The sequence below is a fragment of the Wyeomyia smithii genome, chromosome 2, assembly GCF_029784165.1.
Source record: "Wyeomyia smithii strain HCP4-BCI-WySm-NY-G18 chromosome 2, ASM2978416v1, whole genome shotgun sequence".
NCBI lineage: Eukaryota > Metazoa > Arthropoda > Insecta > Diptera > Culicidae > Wyeomyia > Wyeomyia smithii.
Genome location: NC_073695.1, coordinates 186,348,910 through 186,365,096, shown reverse-complemented (window position 1 = coordinate 186,365,096; position 16,187 = coordinate 186,348,910). Strand labels below are relative to the sequence as shown.

The following is a 16,187-nucleotide window of genomic DNA, read 5'->3' as shown; positions in this document are numbered from 1 at the left end:
AATAATAATTTTTCCAATATCCGGGAACCAAGTTGATTTTTTCAGTATATTTCCATGTTTTAAACAGACAAATCACTTTGTTCTACATCAAGATATACTGTAGTAACTGCGGAACAGTTCCACATACCACATTGTATTAAAAAATGGGTAGTTTCGCATATAAGAGGGGTTCCCATTTCACTCCGTGTGCTTATTATGCCCCTCATCCCTCTACACAGATTTTAAAGCAACATTCGTAGCAAGTTTCGAACGCTTTAATTGCACATAATTGCACAGAGACATCTCTGGAAAGAGACGGATAAAGAGTGCTGTGACATGCGAACTGCACTTTCTTGTCTCTTTGGAAACGAAATGTACAGTGCAATCCGAACTGCTCTTACTCGTCTCTTTAGAAATTATAGTGCAGTCTCCCAACGGCGTGTGCTTTGCACGCAAAAAAATGAGTAGCACCCGATCTCTGACTCTCAAGTATAAAATCTCTCTCTCCTTCGTCTCTTACTCCTTCCAAATATTAGAGACGTGCACAAAAATCTGCGAGACGCACGAAGATTTTTTGCACAGCTCTGAGTAGTTAGACGATCCCTGGCCTGGGGCGAGGGGGGACTGGAGAATGAACAGGGGAGGGGGTAACAGAAGGGTCAGGGTCAGGGGGGTTCGGGGATGGTGGCACGGGAGGCGAGGGATCTATATCCATCGCGCTAAATGTAGCGCACTAGCGCACTTGCGCCGACAAGAACACGTACCTCTTTACTTCTTCCTTCCAGCAGTGGTTGTCCGATCGTTCGAAGCTGCACCCAAAGCAGCCAGCAGCACCAGTACAGCAGCACCAATACAGCCACCAGCAGTGAGCCGGGTGTGAGATCACTCAGCACAGCGACACGGACTCGACTGTCAACTGATGGCCTTGAATAATACACTCTTTTGTTTGGCTATTCGTACACACGGACCGGATTGTAATAGAACGACCACTTTGCACATCCGTTTCTGTCGGGTGTTCGACTCGGAATGAAACCTAGTACTTTAAAGGCAATAAAGTTCTTCCTAAGTCAAGTAACAACACATACTGCCATATATTTAGCACGTGTTACGGGAGTACGACTATCTAATAATGGTCGTTTCAACCACATGCAAGATTTTTTTTTCTGTCGAAAACTGCTCCCTTTCCATCTCAAGCAAAAAAATCACACACCGTCGCATATGTTGCACATGTTACAAGTTTCTTCAATCTCCAATTCATCCGGTGTGCGTGTATTGGTTCGCATACGGAGTAGAGAAAAAATATGACAAAAGCTGCCAAGCAGCATTTTCCCCGTCGTAGAGTATGCAAACGTTGATGATTTCAAAGATTTGAAATGCGCCTTGAAATGACATCACGATCTGTAAACTGCGTTAAAGAAAAACAAAAACATTCGCTTTCTTGCAAGCTATCTACAGTACATAATCATTGGTTCATGGAAACTCATTTGGAAATACAAAACTTGTGCCCATCCAGAACAATATTCGCAACTTCGGCAACTCTGGTCAGACAGTATTACATATTTCCATTTCAAGTAAACACTGGGGGACGAAACGAAAGTGTTTCTAATTAGACATTTGAGGTTGACGGTTGAGATACTGATTATGTGTGGATGAAGGGGACAAAAATGAACCTGATCGTTGCATCAATACAAATGCAGCGAGTAAAGTCTTGCTAACACATGCATTGCGGTGCTTGGCTGTATGTTCTCCTTCAGAAACACATACAAGCGTGTGGCCGTCAGAATTTTTATTACTTTTTGTTTGTTACTCTTTGTGTATAATGCGCAGTCATAAGACACAATAAGTAATAAAAAATTGCCCTAAAGTAATAAAATGTTCCCCGTTTGCGGGGTATTCATTCGTCAATATCTTAATACAATTAAGCAAAAGATGGATTTTGGTTGAACGGTACGGTCAATTACTAGAGATATAAACTAAACCCTTTGATGCCCAAATATTTTTTCGCTTGAAAAAATTCTAGCCGCTTTGTTTTGCGATCGGTAACACATATCTGATATTCACGAAGTTCTTTGTGAGATCGGGAAGCTGAAAACAATAAAGCCGCAGGCAAAGACGGACTACCGAGCGAGCTCTTGAAACATGGAAGAGAGGCGCTGGCTAAAGCGCTGCACTGGGTCATTTCCAGGATTTGGGAGGAGGAAAAACTGCCAGACGACTGGATGGAGGGAGTGATCTGTCCCATCTACAAGAAGGGCGACAAGCTGGAGTGCCGCAACTACCGCGGCATCTCGCTTATCAATGCCGCCTACAAAATACTCTCACAGATCCTGTTCCGTCGTCTATCACCTTTAACCAGGAGGTTCGTGGGCCAGTACCAAGCGGGTTTCATGGGAGCCCGTGCCACCACGGACCAGATCTTCTCAATCCGACAGATCTTACAGAAATGTCGCGAGTACAACGTGCCCACACATCACATCTTCATTGACTTCACGGCGGCTTATAATACAGTCGATCGAGAACAGCTATGGCAGATCATGCACGACAACGGATTTCCGGATAAACTGACTCGATTGACCAGAGCTACCATGGCGCAAGTGATGTGCTACGTGCGTGTTTCGGGGATACTCTCGAGTCCCTTTGAATCGCGCAGAGGGTTGAGACAAGGTGATGGACTTTCCTGTTTGCTGTTTAACATCGCCCTTGAGGGTGTGATCCGGAGGGCGGGCATCGACACGAGGGGCACAATTTTCACAAGGTCTGTTCAGCTTCTGGGCTTCGCGGATGACTTCGACATCATATCACGTAACTTTGCGACGGCGGAGGAAACTTACGCCCGACTGAAAGCCGAAGCTGGACGGATCGGATTGCGGATAAATGCGTCGAAAACAAAATACATGCGAGCGAGAGGCTCCAAGGAGAACAACATCAGCCTCCCAACTCAAGTCTCTGTGGACGGTGATGAGCTTGAGGTGGTCGATGAGTTCGTGTATCTGGGGTCACTGGTGACCGCCGACAATAACACCAGCAAAGAGATCCAGAGACGCATCCAGGCAGGAAATCGTGCCTACTTTTCACTCCGGAAGACACTTCGATCGAATCGAGTGCGACGACGCACGAAGTTGACGCTGTACAAAACCCTGATGAGACCGGTAGTCCTCTACGGGATCGAGACGACAACGCTTCTCGCGGAGGACCTTAACGCTCTTGGAGTTTTTGAACGGAAGGTGCTACGGACTATCTACGGTGGAGTACAGACGGACGACGGTGAATGGCGACGGCGCATGAACCACGAACTGCACACGCTGCTTGGAGAGAATCCCATTGCACACCTGGCGAAAGTTAATAGGTTGCGGTGGACCGGTCATGTCGTAAGGATGCCGGACGGCAACCCTGTAAAATCACTTCTCTTCAGCAACCCTGCCGGCACCAGAAATAGAGGGACGCAGCGTGCACGATGGCTCGACCAGATCGAAGGGGACTTGCGGGTGATGAGACGCCTGGGGAACTGGCGAAACACAGCCCAAAACCGAGCAACATGGCGACAGATTCTTGATACAGCACGAGCCACCACGGCTCTCGTCTGATTGGTAAGGTAAGGTAACACATATCTGATAATAAGAAAACTATTATTGAGACCGCCTAGAGGCGGCATTGGGCACTCGCGTAAAAAAAAAATCAAACGAACATTATTTCAATCCTTTTAAGATGTGAAACCCTCCCAGCTGGTCTCGAGGTACGATGTTGGCCTAACAAGCCAGTTGTCGTAGGTTCGAGTCTCGGCTCGGGAGAGACTGTTTGTGTCAGTAGGATCGTAGCGCTAGTTCCGCAATTGTCCTGTACACTTAACAGTTGGCTGCGAAGTCTGTGTATAATGAACAGAAGCAGTGGCGTAGCGTGACCGGGTGACACCCGGGGCGGGAAATTTGGGTGTCACCCCTTCTCCCCCTGGGTGTCACCCCCACCAGGTTGCAGTGAAATCATTTTCGTTCGTTTTCAATTGCACTTAATCTACCCATTTTTTAAAAAATGGTTGGGATTATACACACTCTTTCTTACGCGGGTTTTTTTTTTGATACGTATTTTCACGGGATTTTTTTGCAATAGCGCGGATTTTATTCACCCGATTTGAAAGATAAGTAAATCTACTCTAATCTTTTTTTTTTTGAGGGCGATACGTATGAAAATTTTCCTCACGGGTGTCACCCCCTAGCGGGTGACACCCGGGGCGGACCGCCCTTCCCCCACGCTACGCCAGTGAACAGAAGGTCGAGTTCCGAATCGGAATGTAGCACCAAGGCTTTGCTTTTTTTTACGATGTGAAACAAAAATGGCCATGTGCGTCACACAGGACAAATAATTATTGTAAGTCCCTTTTTGTGTAGTTTGTCTGGCATACATTGCACACTGGGAAAAAACAGACCCAAATTCCCACTAAATTAATGCCGCTGAGCTGGCAACCTGAAATACACTGGGGTCGCTTTTTACGCGGGTTGTTTTTATGCGTTTTTTTAAACGGGATATTTTCATAATAACGCGGATTACTTTTACTCGATCCGTAAGATTATTTGTACGCTATATCAAATAAGTTTAGCATAAATATATCTAATCTGATCTTTTTAATGTGGTACAACCAACCGCGTAAAAAGCGACCCCAGTGTATAGCATTTCTTGTGTAAAATTGGTCAATAACTCGATTGGTAATAGTTTCATCTTGTGCAGGGCACGGGAAAAGGCCTATATTCCCAAAAATACGCAAAAATAGGGTGAAAAGGGGCAAAATAGACCATTTTCCATTTTAAATGCTATATTTCAGGTTGTTAGTCCAGCGGCGATTATTTAGTGGAAATGTGGGTTCTGGTTTTTTTCCTCTAAAACATCGCCGCTAGACTGGCAACCTGAAATGTAGCATTTCTTATGTGAAATTGGTCAAAAAAAACGATTGGTGATAGTTTCATTTCGCGCAGAGCACGGAAAATGGTCTATTTTGCCCCCTTTCACCCTATTTTTGCGTATTTTTGGGAATATATGCCTTTTCCCGCGCCCTGCACAAGATGAAACTATCATCAATTGATTTTTTGACCAATTTTACATAAGAAATGCTATATTTCAGGTTGCCAGCTCAGCGGCATTAATTAAGTGGGAATTTAGGTCCGTTTTTTCCCAGTGTGCGTTGTTTCAAAAAGGTTTTCATTCCGGGTGGAGCACAACTGCTAATCGACGCATAGTGCTGCTCCATTAGAACTAACTGCAAGGTTTGGTTGAAATAGTTAATTATTGGTCGAATTTTTTATAGCTTATCGTATCCAGAAGGTCCTTCACGAGGAACTGCACTGTTGTCGTTAAAGTGGATATTTAAGTATATTGCTCGAAACGATATTTCGGCATGGTTTCATGGATTGCTTCTAATGCATCCTCAATCCAATTTTAACGAATGCTAGGATAAATATAAACAAACATAGAATACAAAATTCCTACAAATTTGCAATTTTTTTTGCGGTGTAGTGTTTAAAGTTGTTCCAATATCTTTCTGGAAAGCGTATAGATTCGTCTAAATAGTTGAAGTGTTTTTTCATGTCGGCAGTGCTCAAAACCGCCTTTAGACGGTCTTCGCTTTCTTGTTAATATTTCAACATTTTATATATTTTATACTTATACAAACCTGAAATATAAACAATTATACAGACACCAATAATTATTTTGAATCACAATTTCTCACTCATTTCAAACCACCGAACCGATCGACGTGAAAATTTGTATGTAGGGGTTTTTGATCCCGATAAAGGTTCCTATGATAGTTTGAGACCCTCCCTTTTCTGGAAAGAAGGGGTCCAATACAAATGAAACATACATTTCTGCACAACTCAAGAACAAACCACAAGCAAATGAAACCGAATTTGGCATGTGGATGTTTTAAAGGGTAATAAATATGTCCATAATGGTTCGACGCCCCTCACTCTTATGGAAGCACATGTTTCTGCACAAATTTCTGCACATCTCGCGAACTAATCAACTAAATGGAACCATATTTGGCATGTGAATGTTTTAGTGGTAACAAATATGTTCCCTAATCGACCTCAGGCAACATTTTGGATTGTAAGATGGCAACTTTCGGTTTCTGGAAAACAGCAAAAAATGGACTATTTCCACTCAATATAATAATATCCGGATAAAGAAAGATACACAGGAGCTAAATTCGACCACAGATACAATTTTGAACTCTAAGATGGCGACTTCCAGTTTCGGAAAAAACAGCGGCAAACGACCAAACACCACCCAATATGGGTATTTTCGGAATCGTATTGATGTACTGGAACCACAAATCGACTTCAGACACCATTATGAATTGTAGGATGACAACTTGTAGTTTCTGGAAAACAGCCAAAAATGGCCGATTTCCGTCTAACATGAGTATCTCCGGATCTATAATGATACACAGCAGCTGAAATCGACCACACTTCCGGTTCCTGGGAAACAGCGGAAAATGATCGAATTACACCCAACCCCAGAATGACGCTCAGAGGCCAGAAATTATTTTAAATACCATTTTGAAATCCAAGATGCCGACTTCCGGTTTGTGAAAAATAGCCTAAAATAACCAAATACCATCCAATATGAGTATCTCTGGAACCAGAATGATGCAATGAGCTAACAATTGACCTCAGACACCATTTTGAATCGCTAAATGGCAACTTATAGGAAACAGTCGAAAATGACCAAATAATACTCAACATGGATATTTCCGTAATCGAGATGATGCATAGAAACCAAACATTGACCCTTGACACCATATTGAATTTTAAGAGACCACCGTTAGTTTCTGGAAAACAACTAAAATAACTAAATACCTCCCAATATGAGTATTTCCGGTGTCAGATTGATGCCAGAAAATTTGCTGAAAATGACCGTATATCACCCAATATGAATATATTCAGAATTAGGGCGCCAAGAGCCAAAAGTCGAAGATATTGTCATTTCGATAAAACCAATCATTTCAAACGATTTGTCTTTTGACTTTGATCATATCCTTTGGCCGATTCGTCGTGCATTTGCAGACTTTAAACACATCGCAAGGAATCAATGAATTTGGAACGTTCAAATAGTACAAAACCACCTTAAATATGTTGAGACCACATTTATCAATCAAAGCAGGTATAGTTTTAAATAGCCTTTGAATTTCTTTTCTTTCCATAACTTTTGAGCCACATATCAAATTGCTATGAAGTTTGTTATTTGTAAGTTTGAGAGATGACTTGTTCGTATGACACTAGTTATGTTCAAATAAGTCAAGTAATCTTTAAAATAATAGACTTTCGTAGTTTTATTAACAATTTAATACATAACGGTGGCTTAAGTTCAATTATAATCAAATGAAATGGGAACGTATAGGGCAGCTAATCTTTGAAACCACGTGTTCAATCAGAATTCATCAGTTAACCCTTAACTAGCCCGCTCATCTGATAATAATATTGATCAAATCGGTTGTGTAGTTTCTGAGATAATGAAGTTTCGTAATTTTCACATTTCGGTACTTTACAGACGAAGTTACAGTCCGATTACAGTAAAATTCAATAGGGTGTTACGAGGCAGCTAGACACTAATTTTGTAGAAATCGGGTCAGCCATCACTGAGAAAAGTGAGTGAGTTCAAGTAGTCTTCGGAATATGTTCCTTTTCATAGCTGGATTTCACATTTTTAAACATAACAGGAAAAGTAATAGTCTGATTGCAAAACAAATCTATAGGGTCTTATGAGGCAACTAGACCTTCCATTTGACACTGATTTTATGAAAATCGGTTCAGCCATCTCTGAGAAACATGAGTGAGATTAAGTAGTCTTCAAAACACGTTTCTTGTTATAACTTTTGAACCACAAGTTCAATCTCTATGAAATTCAAAAGTTAAGGGTATTTCAGGTAGCCCGTTCATTTGAAATCAATTTTGTTCAAATCGGTTGCGTAGTTTTCGAGATAATGATGTTTCATGATTTTTACATTTTGAACCATAACCTCTAAACTAAAAATCCGATTACAATGAAATTTAATAGGGTCTTATGGGACAACGAGACCTTTCATTTGCAATCAATTTCATGAAAATCGGTCTAGACATCTCTGAGAAAAGTGAGTGAGAATAGAAAACTGCACATACACACACACATATAGAAAATGCTCAGCTCGTCGAGCTGAGTCGAGTGATATATGCCATTCGGCCCTTTGGAGCACTTTTATACTTTCGGTTTTGCAAGTGATTGCTATACCTTTCTAGGAGAAAGGCAAAAAGTATGAACAGAGGTTTTGATAAAGAGATATTAAGCTTCCGATGAAGGCCGTCTAAAGGCAGCACTGGGTACCAGAGGGTTAAGAGACAGTGGATGAATGATCATCATAAAATTGCCGAGCTGCCTGATCTGGGTATTTCGATGGCGAAGATGGCGACAGTTTCCGATCAACAGCCTAAAGTGACAAATATCATCCAATACGATTTGGGGTAGCGGTATGATACCCTGAGGCCAGAAATCATCTTCAGACGCCATTTTAAATTACTAGACAGTAGCTTCCGGTTTCTGTAAACCAGTCTAAAAGGGACAAACATTAAATGGAGCATAGTATTTGAAATTTAACGTTATATTTGTACTAATTAAATAGTTTTTCTATCATAATGACTCCTAATTTCGAACTTTGATCAAAGCAGCTAATTTTAAACAGCCTTTGGGTTTTGTTTATTTGTAAGTTTGAGGAACAACCTGTTCGTTTGACACTTGTTTTCTCGAAATAAGTCGTGAAATCTTCGAGAGAATAGATTTTCAATATTTTTTTTCCTGTGAATCTTTTTCTTTCTAGGGCAACTATTGTGAGCTTTAGAGCAGCTTTTTTTTCGATTTTGTCAACCAGTATTATAATCAAATGTAATGGGTACCAATACAACAACTAAACCTTCAATTTAGAACTAAGATTGTTGAAATCAGTCATGCCATCTTTGGTAAAACGAGTGAATTTAAAAAAGTTTTTTGAACACGTTTCTTTTCATAACCTTCGAACTACATTTTCAATCACCATAAAATTCGTTATTCAGGGGTTTTGAAGACAGTCCATTCATTTGATAATAGGTATCAATTAAATGGACTGTCTTCAAAACCCCTGAATGATGTTCAAATCGGTTGTGTAGTTTCTGAGATAATGGAGTTTCATAACTTTTACATTTTGATACATAACAGACAAAGTTACAGTCCGATTATAATCCGATTATAATAAAATTTAATAGGGTCTTATCAGGCAACTAGACCTTTCTATTGCAACTTATTTTGTGAAAATTGGTCTATCTATCTTTGAGAAAAGTGGGTGAGTTCAAGCAGTCTTAAAAACATTTTTCTTGTCATAGCCTGATTTCCCATTATTATACATAACGGACAAAGTTAAAGTCCAATAACAATAAAATTCAATAGGGTGTCATGAGGCAACAAGACCTTCCATATGACACAAATTTTATGAAAATCGGTCCAGCCATCTCTGAGAAAAGTGAGTGAGAGAGACTGCTTAAAGTTCAAAGACACGTTTCTTTACATAACTTTTGAACCACATGTCCGATCCATATGAAATTATTTTACAAATGGTTCAAAAAACAAGTCCGTTCTTTTGATACCAATTTTGTTCAAATCGGTTGTGTAGTTTTTGAAATAATGAAGTTTTGTGATTTTCACATTTTGATACATAACCTCGAAACTAAAAATCCGATTGCAATAAAATTCAATCGGGTCTTATGGCGCAACTAGACCTTTCATTTGCAATTAGTTTCATTAAAATCGGTCCAGCCATCTCTGAGAAAATTGGGTGAGATTGGGAGACCGTTACATACATACACACACACACACACACACACGCACATACAGAAAATGCTCAGCTCGTCGAACTAAGTCGATTGATATACGAGATTCGACCCTTTGGAGCACTTTTATACCTTTGGGTTTTTCAGTGATTGCTATACCTTTCTAGGAGAAAGGCAAAAAAGATATACGAAGGTATTCTCAGAAGCCCTTTGCCTAACAAATGAAACACCTATATATTTATTAGCGTTGCACCGAATAATAGGACTGGGAAAAAGTTTTTGTGGAAAGTACCGAATTTTCAGCTTACAGAATAATGGTTCTAACTTAAGCTGGTCTATGTTTTGTTGAATATTCGGCCGAACAGACGGCCGAATATTTAAAAACATGACGATTAAATGAAAAAAAATTAAAAACTAAATTACTCTTGAATTCAAGTGAATTACGCTAGACAAGCTCGAGTTAGAATCATTATTCAATTAACCAAATATTCGGGAATTTTAAAAAAATAACTTTTTCCCAGCCCTGTTTTCCGGTGCAACTATAATATTTATTTCTCAGCATAGTCCTGTCAATGCTATATACTTTTCCCAGGGATATTCAATGACTTCAATACCATGTTTACCAACTGCAGACTTCACCTCCCCATTGTTGGCAACTTTTTTACTACATTTCATTCTAAAATCCTACCAGTGACGTACGGACGCTACACGCAAAAGTTCGAGTCTTACGCAGCCACTGTGTCCTCTCAGTTCACACATTTTCTGCACATTTTCTTATTAACGCACAAAAAATGTGTGGAAAGCATAACGCATTAGCTGCACAAGGAATACATAGACATGATTCAAATCCAAATGTGTTTCATTAGTACACGGCAACGCAAATCGTCCTGCGCCGTTATTCACGTCCACTACAACCAGAGCGATCGGGCGAGAAACCAGCCGTAGACAGAGCTGTTCATTAACCCACGGTAAGCTTCTCGCCCGATCGCTCGCGTTGGCATTCAGCATGACAAAGGCCTCACACTACTGAGCAAAGCGACGTACTTGCTTGAAGAGAGCAGCAAATCGTGCTGAAATATTTCTCCAGAGCAGTGCTGATAAAAGTCAATTTCCCCAGCAAAATTCTTCGAAAATTACAGCCAATCATTTTCAATTTTCACTTCCAATGATCGCAGCACTCTTCCAGACACACTAGATTTTCGTCCTAGTAATGTGCTGTTATAGTTAGATGAAATAGATTGCGCGCATCGTTCACGGTTACGAAATAAAATTTGACGACAAATCCAACCAAATGATCTTCACTTCAAAGCGAAAAAGAAAAACAAACAGTCCACTCAACCAAAATAAACCTCACCGAAACACTTTTTCACTCACACTGACCGATGCCCTGACAATCTTCGTTGACTGATAAACTGATTTTGTTGTCTTGCTTTCATTGCATGAAATATAATGAGGTGTTTTAACAGTTCACTTCCATGCAAAAAGCGGGAAAGGAGAACTCTGAAAGGATTATAAAAAAATAACGTTTATGGATGCTTTTTTTCACTTTCACTCAAGAGTGTCAACAAATATCAACCCTGCTCCAGAGAGATAGCAAACTGGTGTGATCTTTTTTACACGAAAGGACAATACACTCAAACACAACAAAGATCACTGCAGAACGTGCTTTGTGAGAGACATATACCCAGGTAGGAAAGTAGACAACGGTGTTTACTATGCATCTCGAAACTAAAAAAAAATCCAGCCGTACGTCACGCATGTTTGCTCTCCGATTTATATCGAATTGATCTCAGCAGTGTACCTACTTCGCGCGGCGTTTTTTTGTTTTTTTGGCTTTGGTACTTCGAAAAATAACCTACCAATTTTCACTGCTGGTATGTCATAAGGCCAAGAATAAGGGTGCTCTGAAATATTTGTTCCGCTTTTAAATCATCGCTATTTGAACAAAAGGTGCAAACAATGACCCTCTACACGTGTCACTGGCAGCAGCCCAAACACTGCTGGTTCGTATCAAGCATTGTTCACGGAAAAATGTACCCCGAATAAATCTTATCGCGCAACTATCATCAAGCGTGATGCTCAAAGACATCATCTGGACCACCGTACAAAAATAGAGGGAGCTAAGAAAAATTTCATAAATATTTAAATAAAAATTTAAGTTGAAAAAAATTTAAAGGGCAATTTTTTCGTGCAACAACTCTTTTGGGAATCTCGTGCCGCGAGTCCATACAACCAAACCCGAGCAATGTCACGCGACTCGTCCGGCTGTCTCTATTTTTTTAGCGGGTATGTATAAGCTTGGGTCGCAAGATCGTTTGCTTTGTTGCATCACGATCCAGTAGCGTAGCTACGGGGGTGCGGTTGGTGTGGTCCGCACCAGGCCCACCACTCAAGGGGGCCCCAAAATCTTGCGAACACCGAACCGGACAACATGCCTATCTGAACTCAGCCTCATGTATTTGTGCTCGCCACTCTGCTTTCGTGATCCACACGGACAGAGTAAACGTGATACCCATGTTCATTTTTACCATGATTAGTGATTCGACTAACGCCGAAGTTGAATTATTTCCGATCGCAGCAAACATTCGATGCAACTTGGAAACACGCAACGAAGGAGCCATTTTTTTGCGATGCTGTGTGGCTAATATGAAACAGAGCGAGGGAAATAATCCGCGTACGCGCGTGACTATATGCACTAGAGTGCCAATGAGATGTATGAAAAAAATTGACCTTCGAATATCGTTTAGTGGTAGGGCTCAAATATTTCGTCTTCTCGAAAAAAGTCCACATGCAAAATTTCAGCTCGATCGGACATCGGAAACACGTTAAAAATGTTCGATCGAGCTGAAATTTGGCACAGGGATTCTATTCGAAAAAGCAAAACTTTTGAGCCCTACCGCTAAACGAAATTCTAAATTGATTTTTTATATATATGCCATTTGCCCCAAGCCCGAAAGTTTTCTTAGACCCAGAAAGTTGATTTTTTATAAAAAAAGTTTTTTTCGAGTTGACACCAAATCTCCACGTTTCATACATTTCTAAGACATTTGGCATAAAAAAATTTCGATATCGAAAATTTCATGTGTCACTACCTGTGCTTTTTTTTATCGATATTTTTCGTGAAACTTTGACCGCTTTGAGCCACGTGTTCCCGATGTCTGATCGAGCTGAAATTTGGCATGGGGACTGTATTCGAGAAGCCGAAACTTTTGAGCCCTGGCGCTAAACGATATTCGAAAAATCGATTTTTATTGGCACTCTAATATGCACCCGAAAACAGTTGGCTCTAAGTTAAAGTTGATCAAGAACTATTTGAGGTCAACGATGAGTAACTTGAGATTAACAAACCTTACCATTTTATCAATTGAACGTGAAATCACTGATTCAATTGATTTTAAATCTGTAATTTCTGATTTTGCCAATCAAAAAGCACGGAAAGTAAGTATTTCAATTAGCCTAATTTTTACTTTTTGTGGAAAACGGAAAAAATAAGTAGATAAATCTAAACTTTTAATTCCTTATATGAAAGAAAAAAAACTGCCTAGTCATTTTCATTGGGGGCCCACATTTTTGTTACCGCACCAGGCCCACCAAACCATAGCTACGCCACTGTCACGATCAACATATTACCTACTTGTCAATAGATCAGCTTTGCCGACATTATGATAATGATGGTAGATATAAAAGAAGCCGATTTTGGCGGCCCGCTGATCAGTGGCATCGCGGTCGGTTCGTGGCAGAATGAAAGCTCAGGTATAAAATTGATTGTAATAGCCGGTTAGAGTTGTTTCAAATCGAAATGTAATTCAGGTTGCGATAGTGGGAACCTTGACCATGCTGGTGGTTCTGACGGGCGCGCAGCATGCAACGATTGTGGAACATGACCAGAACGTAAACCCAGATGGGTCGTACTTCTATCGTTACGTCCTAACGGATGGTACAGAAGCACAAGAGCGAGGTGTTGGAGGTCAATCTGCCACAGGTGGTTACAAATATACATCTCCCGAAGGGGAGGTAATACAAATCACCTACACAGCAGACGAGAATGGATTCAATCCCCAAGGAGATGTTATTCCACAACCGCCACCGATTCCTGAAGGAATTTTACGGGCACTAGAATACATTCGCACGCATTCGAAACCATTTAGAAAATGATTACTATTAGTGAATGTTCGAACAGTTACGTTCAGAGTGAAAAATGTGATAATATAGTGTTATTTAGGTGATCGAGAGCAGTTTTCATTAAATTAAAAGTGATCATGAGTCTGCTGTATTTCAAGTAAAGTTCCGTGCAGTATTCCGTTGCAATAATGCATGTAAATAAAAAATCCAGTATTTTAGTTGATGATTGTTCTCCTGTTGTACCCTTTTCGCCTTGTTAATTTTGATAAAACAATCGGGACCTGATATCTTTTGACCATAAATTAGCCGGCTTATGTGTGAGAGAATACATTGAACGAAAATTGTAATGAATAATTGCACAGTACCAAAAAATGCAATTTACAACTAATACAAAAGAAAGCACACAACGGTTTCTAGCACATAAAGTGAAAAACATATACAATTTCACACCGTTAATAATGCACAGTACAAAATTGTTTAAAACCATGTGAATTTGTACGTTAAGTTATGTAAACTTAAAACTTTGAATATAAATTTGCATGCATATTCACATTATATTCATTTACATAGCATGTGAATATAATGCGACACGGAATATTACATGGTTGCCAATGCTCCATGCACATAGCATTAAAACAGATATCATTTTTTTTTTACTGTGTGTGACAAAGCTTTATATTGCTTGATAAGGCAAATAAACTGAAAATAATAATATATAATAATATAATAATTGATATTTTGTTGTAGCTAACTGTACAATACTCAAAACTACCAAACATTTCGGCTACTAATCTGGGTCATGCAGGCATTATTCACAGCACAGCAGTGTACCAAACGACTTTGAAATGTTGCGGACGCGATGACACTGAGCAAGTTTAAATGGCATTCTCCTCTGAGCGAGTCTGAGGTTTTTAGTTCGACCAGCTCCCATTTTCATACGATTCTGGTCGCAGTGAGGAAGCCCATACAGGAAAAAAAATGAACATTGTAATAAAATCTTCAATGTTAAAAAGTACTTTGTGTAAATTCATAATTTTAAGTGTTCCACAAACTTTCTTACTATGAGCATGGTTTTCAGGAATCTGGAGAATATACTCGCACATTTAAAAAAAAATATTATTCGTATTATATTAGTCATTCAGTGACTAATTATGATTCGATACCTCCTGTTGTTAAACACTCAATTTCTGAAACTGGTGGGCTGTCTCGAGTATTGGAACCGTAATTATTGTTATTAGTAAAGAATGTCGTAATTGAATTTATTATTGTGAAACGCTAAGAAATCCGCAATAGCAAATTTAAAAAGATTCGCCTTCACGCTACAAGGTGAATAAATAAATAAATAAATGTTTCCTTGTGAATTTCAAACTTTCACTTATTGTTAAAATTCCGTCGGATTTTCTCAGATTATAATTTCTCTAAATTTTTGAAATCCAAAATCAATATGTTTATGAGTTTAATGAATGTTTGAAGAAGGTGAGTAAATTAAGAAAATTTATTCACGGTTTTGGGAAAATTGGCAGCCCCGGATTACTTTAATCTTATTTTCGTTTATAATGTCATCAGAAAGGTAGGTAGGTATGTAATTGGTGTTACCTAGGCAATGTTGTCATCCGACCGTCTGGGTGTTTCTTAATACATAATTAATTAAAAAGACCAACGTGTCAATTGTTCGACGGATAAGCTGACATTCATTACGTGCAAAATGAAGGAATTTTTGCGGTGATTCGTGACAATGAATGTAATAGGTAACAACCAAAAAGCAACAATCAACCGGTAATGTGTCGACCAGTTTTTTTTTGGATTCGCAAAGTATAATGTCCATCAACCACCTTGAACATGTTGAAGCAATCAATAACCAACATTATTGTACGTTAAAAATAAAGTAAAACGGTGCAGACTATGGAGAAGAAAGTGCTATTTCACCAAGACAACGTTTCTGCTCTTTCTGTTCACGATACGACCAATAAACCGTTTTTTTAGCAGCTTCACGTTAAGAAAATATTATAGGAATTGGCACAGTTTGACAACCAAATTTGTATGACAAAGCAAAGCCTTGATGCTACATTCCGATTCGGAACTCGACCTTCTGTTTCGTTATAAACAGACTTCGCAGGCAACTGTCAAGTGTACAGGACAATAGCGCTACGATCCACAGTGCAACGTTCCATGGACAAAAAACAAAAAAGTGGATTTTTATTGCAGGGCTGAAAGTGGTCAAACTGGTCAGAAAAAGTGACTTTAGTGACCAAAACTTTAAAAAAGTGA

At 39.6% G+C, this 16,187-nt stretch overlaps 1 protein-coding gene across 1 annotated transcript; it reads left to right on the top strand.

Moving 5' to 3' along the window:
• Positions 1-13,450: 13,450 nt before the first annotated feature.
• LOC129723447 (pupal cuticle protein Edg-78E-like) lies at positions 13,451-14,877 on the top strand. Its single transcript, XM_055677679.1, has 2 exons — positions 13,451-13,550; positions 13,608-14,877. Exons 1-2 carry the CDS (start codon positions 13,539-13,541, stop codon positions 13,950-13,952), a joined length of 357 nt encoding a protein of 118 aa, XP_055533654.1. The 5' UTR covers positions 13,451-13,538; the 3' UTR covers positions 13,953-14,877.
• The last annotated feature ends 1,310 nt before the right edge of the window (positions 14,878-16,187 follow it).